Below are 18,128 nucleotides of genomic sequence, written 5' to 3'. Positions count from 1 at the left end.
TCTGACTTTTGTTAAAGCTTCATTTCATAGAGGGAAAAAAGAAAAGGTTATAACATTTTCCCTCCAAAACCAGAGAAATTCCTTCATTTTTCTCAGCAGAATTCTTCAAGATTTCATAAAAGATGGAAAATTCGCTACCAAAACCAGTTCCTCCACGTGTTGGATTAATTTACGATGATAGGATGTGTGAACATACTGATCCTGATAGTGACTATCATCCTGAAACTCCAAATCGGATCAGGGTTATATGGAAAAAGCTTCAATCTGCTGGAATTCTTCAAAGGTAAAATCGTTCTTTCTCAAAACCCTAGTTTGAACTTATTAATTTCCATTCACTAGAAACTAAACCCTAGTTTGACTATCAAACCGTAGATGTGTAGTCATGAAGGCAAAAGAAGCAGAAGATAAGCACATAGCATTAGTTCATAAGAAGAAACATATCGATTTGATACGGAATGTAAGTTCTCAAGAATTTGATTCTCGGAGGAGTAAAATTGCTTCTAAATTCAACTCCATATACCTCAATGAAGGATCATCTAAATCTGCTTACCTTGCTGCTGGTGCAGTTATTGAGGTAATGTTTCTCTCGTGGAGTAGTAGTTTTGCTTTTTTGTTATTTATTTACATTTAGATTGCTTCATCATTGTGTCCTCCAGAGTCCAGAGCTAATTTTTGATGTCTTCTTGAGTAGGTTTCTGAGAAGGTTGCTAAAGGGGAACTTGATTCTGCGGTTGCAATTGTTAGACCTCCTGGGCATCATGCAGAACCAAATGAAGCAATGGGGTTTTGCCTATTTAACAATGTGGCCATTGCAGCAACTTATCTTCTAAATGAAAGAGTATGAGTTGATTTTTTTGCTGCAATACCTATGGTTGTTTATTTTTAGTGTACTTTCATATCTGTAATCTACTTTGTTTGGTTTGTTTTTTGCAGCCTGAGTTGGGCATTCACAAAATATTGATTGTGGATTGGGATGTCCATCATGGCAATGGTACTCAGAAGATGTTCTACGACGATCCTCGTGTGTTGTTCTTCTCTGTTCATAGGTATGTATTTTTCAGTCTTACCTTTACTGCTTCTAAAACTGTATTAAGTATTTTATAACTTTTCTAATCGTGTACTAATGTGAAAGTGTCTACTGATTTGTACTTTGTGGTGTTTGCCTGGAGATCCAGTTCAATTATAGTACACCTAGACTTAGCAAAATGAATCCTGATCCTGTAATCTGGTGAAGTCACCTAACCAGGGAATTGGATATGTAGAGCATTTTATGTCCGTTGAAACTAGTTGATATGAACATCTCGAGTAACTCTAAATTTCTCATAATGGTGCTAAAGAGCATCCCAGTAACATTATAAGCTTGAAGTATGAGTTAGTTCAGAATTACGGGTTGAATATGGTTATTGTTGTATCACTAACTAGTGTTACAGATGGGAGAGTACATTGGAACAGTTGAAACTGAGTCGTTCTAACTTACTAACAGCGATCTGTTGCTGTCGTGACTTTTCCTTAATTGTGCAGGCATGAAAATGGATGTTTCTATCCATCTGGTGGCGACGGTTCTTACACAATGATTGGAGAAGGATTAGGTTCAGGATATAATATTAATGTTCCATGGGAACATGCACGGTGTGGTGATGCTGATTATTTTGCTGTGTGGGAGCATGTACTGGCTCCTGTTGCAAAGGCTTTCAATCCAGACATGATCATAATATCTGGAGGATTTGATGCAGGTCTTTATTACTGAATTAGTGGTTTAGCACTTTAGCTGTTACTCATTTGTGTCATCTTCTAGTCCGTGACTTGCTCTTGTCTTTTTTTCAACTCTCTACATGATTCTTTTCCAAGTGCATAATTTCAGTTTGACATCTACAAGTATTAAAAGAGTAATTAACAGTTATAGAGGGCGAATAACTGTATGCTCTGCTAAGACAAAAATATATTGCTGCAGTAATAGAGTAGGTTATATGGCCGTGTACTTTATCGTGGTGGAAAAAAGAGAAGGAATAATTTAATCATTGCCTTGTACTTTAAGTTTTCATCTCCGTACCCTCTAGTATGTTTACCAAATTGCGTAGTTCCTGAGGATGTAAATTTGGAATCATGTGATGCTTATTCTTTATGAGGGCTTAGTAGTGTTCATACTTCTCAGTTTCTTGATCTTTTTTTTTTCATTTTTATTTTGCTCTCTTGGAACAGCTATTGGCGATCCATTAGGTGGCTGTTGTATTACACCATATGGATATGCGGTTATGATGGAAAAGGTTAGCATTTCTTCAGAATCTGGGTATCTTCTTTTCTCTGTGGAAGTTATTGTTGACTTACCGTTCTTAAACAGAAACAATATATGTTACATGGTCTTGACAGCATTGGAAGAGTTACTTTTGTGACCAGTTAGTTTAAAATGCTCTCGATGAAAGTTTCCGTACTATCCACATATGAGCTCCTTTTAGTCCTTTGTTATTACTTCTGTCTTTCAAATATTTCAGTTGATGGAGTTTGCTCAAGGAAGAGTTATGATGGCCTTGGAAGGTGGATATAATCTCGATTCTTTAGCTAAGTCTGTCCTTGCATGTGTTCAAACTTTACTGAAGGACAAGTATGCTGTTGCCTCTTGTAAGGCTTACCCATTTGAATCAACGTGGCGTGTAATACAAGCGGTAAATTGTCATTTGCTCCTACTTCTGTGGACTGTGCTTTAATTTTTTGCATTAATGTTACATTGACTTACTTACAAATTCCGCTTTCAGGTTCGTAAAGAGTTGAGCCCATTCTGGCCAACTCTTAGTGGCGAGTTACCGAGGAACTTATTTGTAACCACTAAAAAAGCACCTGTAGTTGAGGTGATTTATTTCCCTTTTGATTCTTTTGTGCATGCACTTTGACCATATGTATCTTGGTCGCTGGATAATCTCCAAAGTTGGAAAGACATGTGGGTCAGTATTTGGTTGGTATGGAACTAATGATCCTTTCTGACCAACGACACTCGTGGATTGAGTGCTTAGTTCTTGAATTAAGTTGTTTTAGTGCAAGAGGTTTGTAGGACAAATCATAGTTAAGAGTTTGGCAGGTATTGTTTGTATTTTTTCACACTTTATTCTCTGGATATGGTTTTAATTGTACAGTGGTCTTAAATTTCAGTTGATCTCAAGTTCTGATTCTGATGCCGAGAATGATGAATTCGCATATGCTGGATCAGAAGCACAGTGTTCTGTAAACTCGATTGGGGTTGTTGAGGATGTTATTGCATCCCTTTCAACACTTACTGTTGATGAAGATAACCATAGTAAAGGTACCATTACATCTCATTTCTTATTCATAGAGAAAAACAAGAACAAAAACAAGCTAAGCAGTAGTTTTAGCTACAGTTAATAGAAACTTTTTGAACACTCCTCTCACATGAAGCATGGCAAAATTTTAACCATGCTCCATGTTACTGTCCAGATCAAACGGTGTGCAGTTCTGCCTCTTGGAGATCAATCTTTTCTAAGGTTGACGTTTGGTACGCGAGCTTTGGATCAAATATGTGGAAACCAAGGTTCCTTTGCTATATTGAAGGTGGACAGGTAATATGCTGGGTACTGTGTGCAATTTCAAATTCAATGTGGAATTCATGTGATGCAGTGGTGTTAGGACGTTGTTGTGGGTTTGTGTGTGTGTGTGATAGGGCTGTGAGTGTTCTGCAGAATATTCAAGAGGCTTCTAGTCCGCTCTTAATTGTATTCTGTTTACAAAATGGATATTTGAGCACGCGCTGGCAGTACCAGAACACCAGACGTGACATGTATTCATGTGAAATAAGCCAATGACTTTGTTTTGCTACTTTATATTACATAATGTCAACTACCCTTGCAAAATAAGGGTCTCATATTCTGAAATGCTTTATAGGCGGAAGGTATGCAGGCGCCATGTTGTGGTTCAATGGATAAAAACCCACCAAAAGAGATTATGTGGAAGATTGTACCTCATCGTTTCTTTATCGGGCGATCTAAAACACGTACATGGGGTGCAGGAGGTGTTGCTTTCCTCCATCCTGAAAGTGACGATAACAGTGAATCCTACATGTGCTTATACAAGATAACGTACGTGACATTGTAAATTTTCTGCGGAAGCAAAATCTTTCATTCTGTGCTATGTAACTGGTGGTTTTCTTCTACTCTTTTCTCACCAAAATGAGGCTCTAGTTTCTTTCCACATAACACCTGTGTATTTCTGTGGCTATGCTTTGGTCTTTGCAGGCTTGAGCAGTTCAATGATGTATTAGTTCAGGAGAATCGTTTGCGACCAGTGGAAGCAATCAATCCTTTGTTTGACTTATCAGATTTAGAGTCTGTTACAAAGAACAAATCTTTGAATTCTAATGTGCTCAAGGTGTTGTCATTATCCTTTCATGTTCGGTTTTGTTGAGTTTGCTTGATGCCATCATGAAAATGTCTCAAGACACTGAGACTAGTTACCCAGTCCAGTTGTCAACTTTGTTGGTACTTTAATTACTTTCTGATTCTCTCGCAGGATGGCTGGTACTCTAACGTTGTTTGTTTGGGAACAGAGGGGGAGCTTCCTATATTGACCATGACGTAATCATTCATGATTTATCCTTCTTATTTCCACCACTGCTGGATCAATAGTGCATCATTTGCATTAAAGAATGTTCAGAATTTAAATGATATTATTGACCCAAGTGTTTTTTTCTTTCTTTCATGCAGGTGTTCGATTTTAGACATTGAGCTCTTTAAATCAGGGAAACTTCCATTAAATGCTCCATCTAAAGAATACAAGGATGTCTTAGTGAAAGGCTTGGTTGAAGGGAAACAACTTTCGGAGGAGGAAGCTGTGGCTTACATCAATGATGGTTTTACTAGACCACTTTGATTGACTTAAGCTGATTATTACTAGACCACTTTGATCGACTTAAGCTGATTATTATTTTGTATATCTTGAAAAGAAAACCAATCTAGTTGTTTGACAACATATTAGAAATTTATTACCTGATGTGTTTAAACATCATTATATTGTAAAGAATGATGAAATCAACTGCAAGTCTGCAGCAGAAACAGGCCTAGATCTATTTATAGTTATAAGTGACTTTGTGTGCATAACGGCATAAGTAATATTTTCCCTAGTTTTTTACTAACTATACTCAAACAAAGAATTAACTCCTGCTCTTCAAAACAGCTGAGGTTAATGACCTTAATTTTAAAAAACATTTTATGACTTAATTTCAGAATGACTTTTAAAGTTTTAAAATCAAAAAAATTACCTTTTCGACATAATTTTTGGATGATTCTTACACACAAAAAAGTTACTTTCAAGTTACTTTCTTATGAAGAAACTAAAGGGTGTTAGGATATTAAAAATTGAAATGCCGGTTTTAAACAAAAAAATTCCGCTTTACAATTTTGTCAATCATTTTTGTTTTTAGACGTTATTCTCAAAATTTGTTCCCAATCTAACTTCTTATATTCTTGCTTCTGAAAATCCGAGACAATTCTCAGTGGGATGGCATGGCTGAGAAGTGAGAAGTGCCTGTGAATGTCTCCACTCTCCACAGTGCTCAGCCTAAGAACACAAGTTTCCCTCCAAACTGCACTTTACTCTGGTCAATTGTATTTCGCCTAAGTTCAGGGGCTTTATAAGTGAGACATGTAAATCAGGGGGTATATCTCAAATTTTAAGGGGCTTTACAAATAAAATACTATAACCAGGGTGTATATACCAATTAACCAAAACATAATGTGCTTATACAAAACATTCAGTTGTTAATATTTACGAACTCATCTACCCGGGTGTTAGTCCTCAAGGGAGTTGGGGGAGTTGGGTGTAGTTGTATTTTTTCCCGTTAGTCGTGAGGGAGTTCGAGGGAGTCTCTCAAAATCCCCGTTAGTCGTTGGAGAGTTTAGAAGAGTCTCCCAAACTCCCTAAAAAACCCCGTTAGTATTTTAGTGGTAAAAATTAGATTGATAGGGAGTTTGTTTTTTTTTGGGAGTTCTAGGGAGTTTATAGTGTATTTTTGCCTCACTCCAAATCTCTCAAAAAAGTAGAGATTTTGGGAGAGTCTCTCAAACTCCCTACACTCAACACCCCAAACTCTCTCAAACTCCCTATACTCTCTTACACTCCCTCAAAATCTCCAAGATTCAAAATACATTAAACTCCCTCAAACTCAATCGTGGACTAACCCCCCGTACGTTTTTAGGTTACTTTCTTTTTCCCTTCTGTCGAAGGATTTTTTTCTTCTTCTTCGCAGAACCACTCGGAGGTTTAATGGCGGCTCATAATTAGGGTTTATATACCATCAGGAGATACTATTTATTGGTCTTCTGAGATTTATTTATTTGTAAGAGTCGAGCTTGGAACAACTGCTATCGAAGATTTGGCTGCGACAGATTTTGTAAGTTCGCCGTTCTGGGTTTTATCACTTCTTTGGTTTATTGACTTGCGGCGATCTAATTCCACATCAGGTTAGAAAATTTAGCTTTTTTTTTTTAATTGATGGTTGAAAATCATGTTATCTTCAAAGTTCAGATCTTAGGGTTTGGTTTTTTGAGTGGGTATTCGAATTGAAGTTTTCTAGTTGGATCGGATATATGCTTATTTGTTTGTTTTAGAAGATTTAGTGTAAAGGTTGAATTTTGAACTTATAAATTTATGATTTAGGTTTTCATATCCTTATTATATGGTAATATAATACTGTTTCTCATCCAATTCCCCTTCAAACCGCAAATGTTAATATAGTATAATTTGTCTGGTTTTATAGGAATTTTCTCTGTATAGAAAAGCTAGATTTTCTAACCTGATGTGGTATTATGTGTATGCTATAATAATACTGTTTTCCAACAAAGAGATTCTTCATTCTTCGGAGACATTTATTCAGCATTTATAGCTATATAGGTAGCTATGAAGAATCATAAAGCTGTGTACGTTTAGTTGTTTATACTTATGTTATTATTGGTGTGAAAAGATCAAGAGAATACTTTGTTTTATCCTTCATACATTGCAATTTGTACTATGCGAATGTATGTTCTAAGAAACTAACTTATCTCACTGCCGGAGGCCCGGAAGTTGTCTTTTTGAAAATAATGTCATTGCTTTATAACGTTAGGACTTCTTTGAATTTTTTGGAACCCAAACTTAAGAATATAATGATGCTGCTTCTAAAAGACATGGCAATAAAGATAAATCAACATCTTAATGGATCATCTGTTTCGTAGAGACTATGAAAACTTAATGCCCAAAGTTTGGAGAAGGTTGAGAAACTCAATTACCAGAATGTTTCCTTTACATAGACTTGGGATGAGTTTGCTCAGGCCTACAACTTTGGCTTCAAGGCTTTTAATTAGTCTCTCTAAAAAAGGCTTTTAAGGAAAATTCTGAGTATGGGTCTAAACCAGGGTCAAAATTGGGGGTCTAACAGTTAGAGCTATTGTGGAGCGCCTGCCTCACAGTTAATGGCACATGTGGGTAATCTATTTGTGAAGTGAACCTAGGTTTGCGGTAATTAAGTATTTTATTAGTGGACTCTTTTGTCGGGTGTGGTATCAACTCTGATAGAGGAGAACAACTGGTTAACTGATTTCAATGTATATGTTCAATTTTATTTTTACTTCAATAGGGTCTATGTTGCATATGCAGTTGCAATATGACACGATATCATAAGTGGTGTTTGTCATAAATTCTATCAAGCCAAATTTCTGAGATGTCTCCCGGTCCATGTAACAGGAAGTTATTCACATTGCTCTGTAATACAGAGTCTGTATGTTTTGAGCTGTAAAACCTGCTTCTAGCAGTACCTGGCGTTTTTGATGTTCTAGTTTTGCAATTAGATACAAATGGCTGGCTTCTTGCCTGGGGATCCTTCGCTTCACGGAATGATGGAAAGTGGCCCATATAACCTTCCCCAGGATAGGCAAGAGGAAGGCGGTGGGCGGTGGTATCTATCTAGGAAAGAAATTGAAGAAAACTCTCCATCAAGGACTGACGGAATTGATTTAAAGAAAGAGACATATCTGCGCAAGTCATACTGTACATTTCTACAGGATTTAGGGATGCGACTGAAAGTGTAAGTTTCCAATCCTTGTAATTTGCTTATTTTAAGTTCTAGTGCTCAGTTTTTGCGGCACCCTTTAGTTTCTTTCTGTCAGTTTTTTCTTTTTATTTTAGCTGCTTGTGTATAGTTGCAAAAGTTCTCTTTGTGCTCGATGAGTCTTAAAAAAAAACAAACAGAATCCTTTAGACTTTCATATCTTAAATTAGAAATATGCATGTCTCTGCACACTGAATGCTGAGGTCGTATTGATAGTTAGGTCATGTAAGACTTATGATAGTTTCACAAAAGTTTTGAAGGTTATATAAGGAACTTGGAACAATTGTTTTTATCAATGTTATTAAAAGCTCTGTTTTGATGAAGGTTAACATAAATAACTAGGCCACGAGCTTAAATACTGATGCAATAAAAGGTTCTGCGGGACCGTGGGTTTATCTAGTGTAGGTTTCTTATACTGAAAACATTTGACAGTAGACATTATGATAGAGAGCTTAAAAATGTTTGAATCTCGAGATTGTTTTTTTTTTCTTTTGGTTTCTTGTTCTTAAATAAATAGCAAAAAGAATGTTCTTCTTTCATATGTTAAATAAGAAAGATATTATGTTCTTAAATAAATAGTAAAAAGAATGTTCTTCTTTCATATGTTAAAGAAGAAAGATATTGTGTTTCTCCACATGTTAATTCTGTTAAAACATGTGTACTGTATTTTTCTGATTGCCACTTTATATATTTCGGTTACTCAGACCCCGTGTAACTGTAGGGACAGTGATAGTATTTTGTCATGTGCTTACATTTAAAGTAGGTGGCACATATGATTTCAGATCTATGATCTATGCTGAAACTGTTGAGACTTGAGAGTATATTACAGAAACTCTAAAAATGTCCAAATGCTGATATTTTTTTCCCTCTTTGTCCATTATTTTACAGAAATGGGGAAAATACCATTTTCTTCTCAACATTAAGAACAAAGATACCGTGTTCCTCAGCATGTTAATGAGTGAATAATACTGTTAAAACCTGTGTTACAAGGACACGGACACGGTGTCGGTGTGTCGTGTCCAATATGTTACCTTGACACAACAACTTAAAAAACTAGAAAACGGGGACACAGATAGCGAGCATAGCAAAATACTTACATATATGTATATGACTAATAAAAATGGCATTAGAAATACAGACTCCATTGATATTTCTACGTATCTCCATCATCTCATAGATATAGCTGTAGTTGTGGGAGAATATCTCCATTTTTGCAAAAAAAATCTATTGGAGATCAGTGGAGAGTTTCGGGAGTGTCTCTATTTTTATTACTAAAGACAAAACTCGTTATTGAAGCTAAGAAAATATGTTTTTACTAAAGATAAAGGTTCTTATACAAGTTAGAACAAAGAAAATATTTTCTTTCCTAATATAAATATGTTAAAAATTTATAGCTGAAGTATTTTTTTTTTTTTATTAAATATTTTATTCTTGTCTTGGTAATTGAGCTGTGTCCGTCGTCGCGGTCGACACGGCGCATTTTTTTGTTGTTGGAGTGTCCTTGTAACAAAGGTTAAAACATGTCTACTGATTTTCCTGACGCCGGTTTACATGTTTGGGTTATGCAGGCCCCAGGTAACTATAGCTACAGCTATAATATTTTGTCATCGCTTTTTCCTTCGCCAGTCTCACTTAAAGAATGATAGAAGGGTGAGTTATTTTGCTTAATTTCAGTAAAGTAATTGCAGCCCATGCATGTCACATGATGAGTGAATATATTCGTGGAGTCAGGCCTCAAGGACAATTCTATTTGGTTCATTTTATGAGCAAGCTCTTAGAAACCTTTTTCTGTGGTGACATAAAAACAAGTTCACTTTAGCAAAAACATATATACTCTGCAGCCTAGTTTGCAATTTAGTGATAGCTCAGTACCTGCCACTACATAAAAAATATTTTTATTAGATTTAGTTAGTTTGATATTCCAGGCTTCAAGGATGACTAATTTCTGAAAGCACAAGATGCATCAAATTAAGTAATTACCGCTTTTCAAACCAAATTAAATTTAAGGCTTTAAGTATGAATTTTTTGTTTTAAGAGTCTGGTTAATTTCCAAGTTTTGACCATAGTTCTTTTGTGTCCCTCTCTTAGTGTATACACTTTAATGATTAAAGGATTTGCATTGGGTTTTATAAGAAAGGGATGGGTCCAGAGCCTGAACATTTTTAGTGTTGTCAAGACCCATATACAGAATGTTGCTACTACTTCTATTTAGTCAAGTGTACTTCAGTGCCTAATTATTGTCAACATTTTTGCAGACCATCGCAACGGTGTGCATGTTTCTAGCAGGGAAGGTTGAAGAAACTCCTCGACCGCTCAAAGACGTTATCCTCGTCTCCTATGAGATCATGCATAAAAAGGATCCTGCTGCTGTTCAAAGAATCAAGCAGAAGGTACCATTTTTGGTGCTTTCAACCACTTTATTTATGTACCTCCTCATTCTGGCACGTGTCAACCCGAGGTCGTTTCTTACTTGATCAATACTGTGTAAAGATTTTTTACCCTTCATATTCATAGGCAGACTGAGTGCCGGTAATTTTCCATCAAAAGAAACTAAAGGTACCTTGCAAGTTAGACCTTAGGGATATTTCATTAGTGGCATACTTGTACACTGTTGTACACAAGAGGGAGGGGTTTGCTTCCAAGTTTATATCTTGGACTGGCAAATTGATTCATGATTCTCGTTACCGGTGCTATGAAGTTTTGTGCTTACGATAAACTCTAAAGCTTGCATTACCTTGCACATATGCATATTACTCGTCTGTGACGATTAATATAGGTAAGAATCATCATTGTCTTGATGAAGGCACGAAGCAAATAATGCCCCTTCTGCACTACTTCAACAGAATCCTAGTGTGGCATAGGAGTGACAATACCCTTGTAGGACGACTGCCTGGTACCTTTTAAGTTTCTTTCTGTACTTGGCTTTTCAGGTCACTCATTTCTGGATTCTTGAATGCAGGAAGTGTATGAACAACAGAAAGAACTGATCTTAATTGGAGAAAGGGTTGTACTTGCGACACTTGGTTTTGACTTTAATGTGAACCACCCTTATAAACCTCTTGTAGAAGCTATCAAGAAATTTAAAGTTGCTCAGAATGCGCTTGCCCAAGTTGCATGGAATTTTGTGAATGACGGGTAAGATAGAGAGCTCCTTTACCTTTCTTTTATCACGTTCCTAAGAATGAAGGCATGGCTTTCCATTGATCTCGCCCTCTCTTTCTGTAAATAGCTTGTTATTTTTTCTTTTCTCACTGTAAAGTGTCATGCAGGCTGCGGACATCACTATGCCTTCAGTTTAAGCCCCACCATATTGCAGCTGGTGCTATCTTTCTTGCAGCCAAGTTCCTTAAAGTAAAGTTACCGTCAGATGGTGAGAAAGTTTGGTGGCAAGAATTTGATGTCACCCCACGCCAGTTGGAAGGTTGGTTTCTTATCCTTTTACACCAGGAATGAAGCGTAGACTGGAATGTGATGGCATATTTAGAGTTTTAGGGTTTAGACGAAGTGGTTGATTATGTCTGCTATTTGGTTGTGTAAAGTATTTTTGTACACGTATTATGGTTATTCAGACGGTTAACATTACAGCTCTCTTTCGCTTTATGGCAGAAGTAAGCAATCAAATGTTAGAATTATATGAGCAAAATCGAATGCCACCTTCCCATGGGAGCGAAATGGAGGGAAGTGCTGATGGTGGGGTTAGTCATCGACCCCCAACAAAAACACACTCCGCCAGCGAAGAACTAGCTTCAGTAAATGGTCATATGCAAGCTACTGGGGTATCTACAGCAAAGTCAGGAGCAGTGCCAACAAATCGACCAGCATCTGACCACTCATATGTCGATAATGATTCTGATCCTGGGAGGAATTCACAAAATCCAGGTAGTGACCATGGCAGTGACGTGAGAAGTGCTGTTTCAGACCATAAAGTGGACGGTGATGTAAAGGATCATCGACTGCTTGAACGGGAAAGTGTAGGGGAGGCTATAAACAGATCACGACAAGCAGAAGATCAAGAAAGGAGTATTAAGGTCAATGCTGAAACAATGGAAGCAGGGGAGTGGAAAAATGATGATACACAATACAAGAGTAGTAGAGTTTTGAGCAAGGAAAGTGGTCATCCTCTAGGCCAGTCACCACAGGATGCCATCAAAAAGATTGACAAGGACAAACTGAAAGCAGCTATGGAGAAACGGAAGAAATTACGCGGAGATGTTGCACGTAAGATGGACTTAACTGATGAGGATGATCTGATTGAGAGAGAGTTGGAAGACGGTGTTGAGTTGGCTGTTGAGGATGACAAAATCAAACGGGAGAGGAGGCAAAGCTGGCTTAAACCTTCCACGAATAGGTCTGACCTTGAAAACCCTAGTTATGGGCATGATCAGCATCACGAGGATATTGGAGATGGCCAGTCGTCGCATGTGCATGACACTGAGAACGTTGAGGAAGGAGAATTCTCTCAGTTAGAATCTCCAAGATCTAACAACAACAGGAAGAGAAAGGCAGGAAGCAGCCCACTGCCAAACAAGCATCAGTTGGACGGAAAACAGCAACGCCATGATTACAATGGGCCAAGCTACCACCATAGTCACACTGAAAGGGACCACAAAAGACAAGGGAAAGATCACTGAGAAACTTTTCATATCTATTTTATGTGTGAAAATGAGTGACATTTTAAGCTGTATGAACCTTATGCTTTGCTGTTCATGTTTAACCGACTCTCAGATGAGGTTCAAAGTGGTGGAGCGTAGAGTCTGTTTTGAGAATGATCTCCGCGAATACTCAAAACCCTTGGTGTCCTTGCTTAGAAGGGCGTACAAGGAGGGACTCAAAAAGCAGTGTAAAAGTAAGCCGAGTAACAAAGGGGCTGTTAAGTTATATAATAAGAATTAGAAAAGCACCAGCAATATAACTTATTCATTGAGTGTAATCTGATTCTTTTCTATTATTTGCATCAGTACAAGACTGTTAGCAAATTCTGATATATAAAACCCTGAAAGTAGTCGAGGGCAAACCTTGTGTGCGCCCTACAGAAATCCCAGCTCTAGAAATGCAAGTCACTTTACGAATTATGATTCTGCTTAAAAAGTCAGCGATAGTGAATCTTTTCAATTATGAAAATGGAGCGTTACACACTAAAGAAGATGATGCAGATATACCATCATCCTACCTTTATTCCGGGGGAAGATTCTGAATTTAAACGAAATTTAAAATACTTCACACTGTCCTTAAGAAGATGATGCCGCAATAATAATTAAAACCCACAACCATAGAAGACCAAAGAGAAACATTTTAAAATTAATTAGACCATGTTTCTACTGAGCTTATAAATCACAGAATAGCTTTCAACTTGAATGCATAATTGTTGAAGAAATCTCAGATTTGGTCACTAAGTGGCTATTGCTGTTGTTGGGTTCTCAAACTTGTAAAGATATCACAAGTAAGTAATTTTCTGGATACCCATTTCTTTCTAGGATTAAATTGATACCAGTTATTGTTACTTGTGAGCTTAACTGTGCTTCAATCGATAAGTAAATACCAGTTATTGTTACTTGTGAGCTTAACTGTGCTTCAATTGATAAGTAAATACGTCAACTGTAATATAATCTGTATGGGTTTTTTGAGTTTGATTATAATCATTGTTCATTTCTGTCTTCTGATTATTCTGCTCTTGTTCATTGCAGCTGTTTTATTTTTGTTCCTTTTATTATGGTGAGGTTCCATGGATTTATTCTGTTGTTACTTCTGAGCTTTATAAGCTTTGGAGGAGCTGAGAGAAAACTTGGCGATCAGCCTCTTGCTAACGTTGCTATTCATAAGGCAGTGGTTGCACTCCACGAGTCGGCTTACGTCAAAGCTTCTCCATCGATTCTTGGATCTAGGGTAACTTCTGATTCATATGTATTGGTGTCTTTTACTTTCTGTTCTATAAACTTGAAATGAATTTATCTGTTTATGCATAATTTTGTTAGAATTCAATGGACAAATGCTTTCACTTAGATGAGATAGCTTTAATTGCAACTCTCTAACTAAGCTAGTTCACTCCAATGGCTGATAATTTAGTTTCTTTTAGGACTAAATGTTGAATTCGCCCATTATGACTCCCATGGTGAACTTCAGTAAGCTATGTGGAAAATTGATAAATATCTGAATTGATGCATATCTTATTAATTGTTGCAGGGGGAAAATACTGAATGGGTTACTGTTAAATTTAGCTCACCAAACCCTTCAGATGATGATTGGATTGGAGTCTTTTCTCCGGCTAATTTTAGGTAATACAATATTCTCTTTTTAGCCAGGAAAAGCTCGCTTCTGGTGAGCAGAAGAATTGACTGATTTGTGAGCCCAAAACCAATTATGTCTCGCAATTTGCTTCCTTTTTATTTGTTCTGTAACTTCTGTTGTTTTTTCTCTTGCTGTTAATTTTCAGTGGAGCCACTTGTTCGCCTGAAAATAAAATGGTCAATCCTCCCTTACTATGCACCGCACCTATTAAGGTTTGTGCATTGAGTACTGTTTTTATTCCTTTTTTCTCTTTCTCCCGAATCTTACCCCTCGTAAGCTGTTCCGACATGGTCAATATGTTCTTATCTTTCTTGCAGTACCAATTTGCGAACTACTCCAGCCCAGACTACAAGAAAAATGGGTCTGGAAAATTGAAACTACGGTTGATCAATCAGAGGGGAGACTTTTCTTTTGCATTATTTTCAGGTGGCGTCGCAAATGTAAGTCCATTGTTAGCAGAAAATTGCTCCCCCATCCTATAGTTGGCTCTCCGTTTGCTCTACATTCTTATATTCCTTTGCTTTCTTGTCCTCAACATTGATTCTTTGAGTGCAAATATTTGTTGAGCTCTAATGTTCCTCTGATGCTTCCGGATGTTAGACAATTAGCTGATTCCCGATTTGTCCATGTAACAGCCAAAGCTAATAGCAGTGTCGAATACAGTACAGTTTCAGAATCCAAATGCACCTGTTTACCCTCGGTTGGCCCAAGGAAAAGCATGGAATGAAGTAGGTTCACTCGACTCTTACAGTAAATATGGTCCTCAATTAGTTTTCTGCAACTAATCACCTGACATACATTAAGTATTATCCAAAGTTTGAATCCCGATCGCCTTACAGAATTTTCAATAAAATACCCTCTCTATACTTCAGATGACCGTAACTTGGACTAGTGGATATGGAATTGACGAAGCAGAACCCTTTGTTGAATGGGGTCGACCGGGAGGAGAGAAGATGCATGCTCCAGCTGGCACATTGACATTCAGCCGTAAAATGATGTGCGGTGCGTTACTCTCAACCTTCACTATTTTTTTGGGTTGGGTCACTCAAAAGTTTCACAGTTGAACCCTGGAATCAGATATATAATTTCCATCATCTTCATATGCAGGTGCACCAGCAAGAACTGTCGGGTGGCGTGATCCTGGATTCATACACACAAGTTTTCTGAAGGAATTGTGGCCCAACTCAGTGTATGTTAGGTTACTTGTTTTGTTGAGTTGTCATGTTCTTCTATAAAGCAGAGTTGAAAAATGGTCTTTATGAATCCAAGTCTAGGCTGCCATTTACTGCATTAATAAACTTTTGCTTTAAACTTCATCCCAAAGTTTATGAAGTGTTTTCATGGTAAAATGCATCAACTAATAAGTGGTGGCATGTTTAATGTCATTGAGATTCAAATTGAATAACATATATCTCTCTCTATGAACTCTAAACTTTATGGTGTCATTGCGTTTTGTGCAAACTGGGACATAGATTGTTATGAAGGTAATTTGTATTGTTCAAGTGCATAATTGTAGTTTTTGATGCAGATATTCGTACAAACTGGGACATAGATTGTTCAACGGTACTTTCATTTGGAGTCAGGAATACCAATTCAGAGCATCTCCTTATCCTGGTCAAGAATCCGTACAACGTGTTGTTATTCTTGGCGATATGGGAAAGGTTTGATCTCCATCTCACAGCTTCACTTCTTGAGATCATATTTTCTTGCGTTATTGTAGTTCACCGATCTAATGGGTACTATCTAAGATGATTTTGTTTATATGTACATATAACCCTGATTAATCTATATTTACTTGTTCAGGCTGAAGCTGATGGATCAAATGAATATAACAACTACCAGCCTGGTTCACTTAACACCACCAGGGAGATTGTTCGGGACCTGAAGAATACTGATATAGTGTTTCATATAGGAGATATATGCTATGCAACTGGTTACCTCTCACAGTGGGATCAGTTTACTTCACAAGTTCAGTCTATTACCTCGGCTGTCCCGTACATGATCGCAAGGTTTGTCATCCCTTGACTTCTTTTTTATCTATCGCCTCTTAGATAGATTCATTTGAATTTTCTTGAATGAATTAAGAATATAATTAAGGATGTTTCCTGTGCAGTGGAAACCACGAAAGAGATTGGCCTGGAACAGGATCCTTCTATGGGACTATGGATTCAGGTGGTGAATGTGGTGTGCCAGCTGAAACCATGTTCTATGTTCCTGCTAAGAACAGGGCTAAGTTCTGGTATAACATTTTAAGACAACTTCACAAGCTTGATGTATGCCATGATGAGTAGTATAACTTCCCCTATAACCTGTCATGTTTACTTGTCAATTTTCTCTCTAGGTATTCAACCGATTATGGGATGTTTAAGTTCTGTGTAGCTGATACAGAACATGATTGGAGAGAGGGTACAGAGCAATATAAGTTCATCGAAGAATGTTTCGCGTCTGCTGATAGACAAAAACAACCATGGTTGATCTTCCTCGCGCATAGAGTCCTTGGATATTCTTCTGCTACCTGGTATGCTGAGCAAGGATCTTTTGAAGAGCCGATGGGAAGAGAGAATCTCCAAAAACTTTGGCAGAAGTACAAAGTCGACGTAGCCGTGTATGGCCATGTACACAACTACGAAAGAACATGTCCAATCTATGAGGTAATAATGTCCAGCAGGCAGCAGACTGAGGATTGTTTTATTGACCATCTTACTCTTCGAATAAGATGCTGAATTTTGTTTGCGTAAATTTGCTGAAATCCACCAAAAGCACCACATACAAGATATCGCCCTCTTGTTAACATGTATGAAGTTTTATGTCAGAAACCAGACCACTGAGCATCTGTTTTCTTTTTGCAGAATATTTGCACCACTGATGAGAAATCGCACTATCAAGGTCCTTTAAATGGAACCATTCATGTTGTTGCTGGTGGTGGAGGTGCTGGACTTGCGAAATTCACCACCTTAAATACAAAGTGGAGTGTGTTCAAAGACAATGATTATGGCTTCATTAAACTAACCGCATTCGACCATTCAAACCTTCTTTTAGAGTACAAAAGGAGCAGCGATGGGAATGTTTATGATTCTTTCACTATATCTAGAGATTATCGAGACATTCTGGCTTGCACATTTGACAGTTGCCCAGCCACTACCATGGCTGCTTGATATATGTAATTTTGATGAAAGTGATTTTGGACAGTTATGGATCACCCGGTGTCCAAATAATAAAGAACGGTTTTTTGGGACCATGGTTTTTTTGGGGGACCATGATCTTATTAGGCCACTTTCCTTATAGTTATAAGGGGTGTCCTAAAATATGGAAATGACTAACCTATCCTTAACCTAACTTAATTTAAAACTAACCTAATAATCACACACATATATACATATACATATGTATAAATAACCACCACCTCCTCCCACCACCGCCGCTACCACTACCGACCATCACCTACCATCTCCGACCACCACCACCAACAACCACCACCACCTCTCTCTCTATATATACATATATATCATCAAAATATGTATATATATCGTTTTTGGTTGAAAAAAATGAAAAGTAATCACCAAAATGAGTTGAAAATGGAAGTTATAGAGAGAAGTTCGGTTAGGAATTATGTGAAAAACTTTGTCGAACTAACCGAACTCAACTTTAATGGAGGTTTTTCTTTTTCCAGAGAAAAGTTCGGTTTCGTCGCAAAAAATTCGGTTACGTCGCAAAAAGTTCGGTTTCGTCGCAAAAAAAAGTTCGTTTCCGTCGCAAAAAA

The 18,128-nt window shown here is 37.4% G+C and overlaps 3 protein-coding genes across 6 annotated transcripts; all 3 read left to right on the top strand.

Moving 5' to 3' along the window:
• On the top strand, positions 1 to 5,111 carry LOC113281810 (histone deacetylase 5-like). The gene is made up of 14 exons (XM_026530676.1): positions 1 to 283; positions 373 to 574; positions 692 to 838; positions 934 to 1,046; positions 1,522 to 1,733; positions 2,200 to 2,264; positions 2,490 to 2,660; positions 2,751 to 2,843; positions 3,142 to 3,292; positions 3,445 to 3,566; positions 3,889 to 4,082; positions 4,239 to 4,371; positions 4,513 to 4,577; positions 4,707 to 5,111. Exons 1-14 carry the CDS (start codon positions 123 to 125, stop codon positions 4,870 to 4,872), a joined length of 1,995 nt encoding a protein of 664 aa, XP_026386461.1. The 5' UTR covers positions 1 to 122; the 3' UTR covers positions 4,873 to 5,111.
• A 1,019-nt stretch (positions 5,112 to 6,130) lies between these two features.
• On the top strand, positions 6,131 to 13,065 carry LOC113281809 (cyclin-T1-4-like). Of its 4 annotated transcripts, none has more exons than XM_026530675.1 (7): positions 6,131 to 6,391; positions 7,824 to 8,059; positions 9,652 to 9,733; positions 10,339 to 10,473; positions 11,043 to 11,218; positions 11,353 to 11,504; positions 11,690 to 13,065. In XM_026530675.1, the coding sequence occupies exons 2-7, from the start codon at positions 7,830 to 7,832 to the stop codon at positions 12,712 to 12,714; spliced, it is 1,800 nt and encodes a 599-aa protein (XP_026386460.1). In that variant the 5' UTR covers positions 6,131 to 6,391; positions 7,824 to 7,829; the 3' UTR covers positions 12,715 to 13,065. The 4 variants fall into 4 exon arrangements, with proteins under 4 accessions (XP_026386460.1, XP_026386458.1, XP_026386459.1 ...); XM_026530673.1 differs by having other exon boundaries at positions 7,720 to 8,059; XM_026530674.1 differs by having other exon boundaries at positions 6,131 to 6,461.
• A 101-nt stretch (positions 13,066 to 13,166) lies between these two features.
• Positions 13,167 to 17,606, top strand: LOC113281808 (probable inactive purple acid phosphatase 1). Its single transcript, XM_026530670.1, has 13 exons — positions 13,167 to 13,523; positions 13,768 to 13,966; positions 14,264 to 14,355; positions 14,514 to 14,580; positions 14,686 to 14,808; positions 15,004 to 15,096; positions 15,241 to 15,370; positions 15,476 to 15,557; positions 15,897 to 16,029; positions 16,172 to 16,377; positions 16,482 to 16,607; positions 16,710 to 17,019; positions 17,218 to 17,606. Exons 2-13 carry the CDS (start codon positions 13,793 to 13,795, stop codon positions 17,521 to 17,523), a joined length of 1,842 nt encoding a protein of 613 aa, XP_026386455.1. The 5' UTR covers positions 13,167 to 13,523; positions 13,768 to 13,792; the 3' UTR covers positions 17,524 to 17,606.
• The last annotated feature ends 522 nt before the right edge of the window (positions 17,607 to 18,128 follow it).

Source organism: Papaver somniferum, chromosome 5 (assembly GCF_003573695.1).
Source record: "Papaver somniferum cultivar HN1 chromosome 5, ASM357369v1, whole genome shotgun sequence".
Taxonomy (NCBI): Eukaryota; Viridiplantae; Streptophyta; class Magnoliopsida; order Ranunculales; family Papaveraceae; genus Papaver; species Papaver somniferum.
Note: the sequence above shows the minus strand (reverse complement) of the source record. Positions and strands in the feature narration are given on the sequence as shown.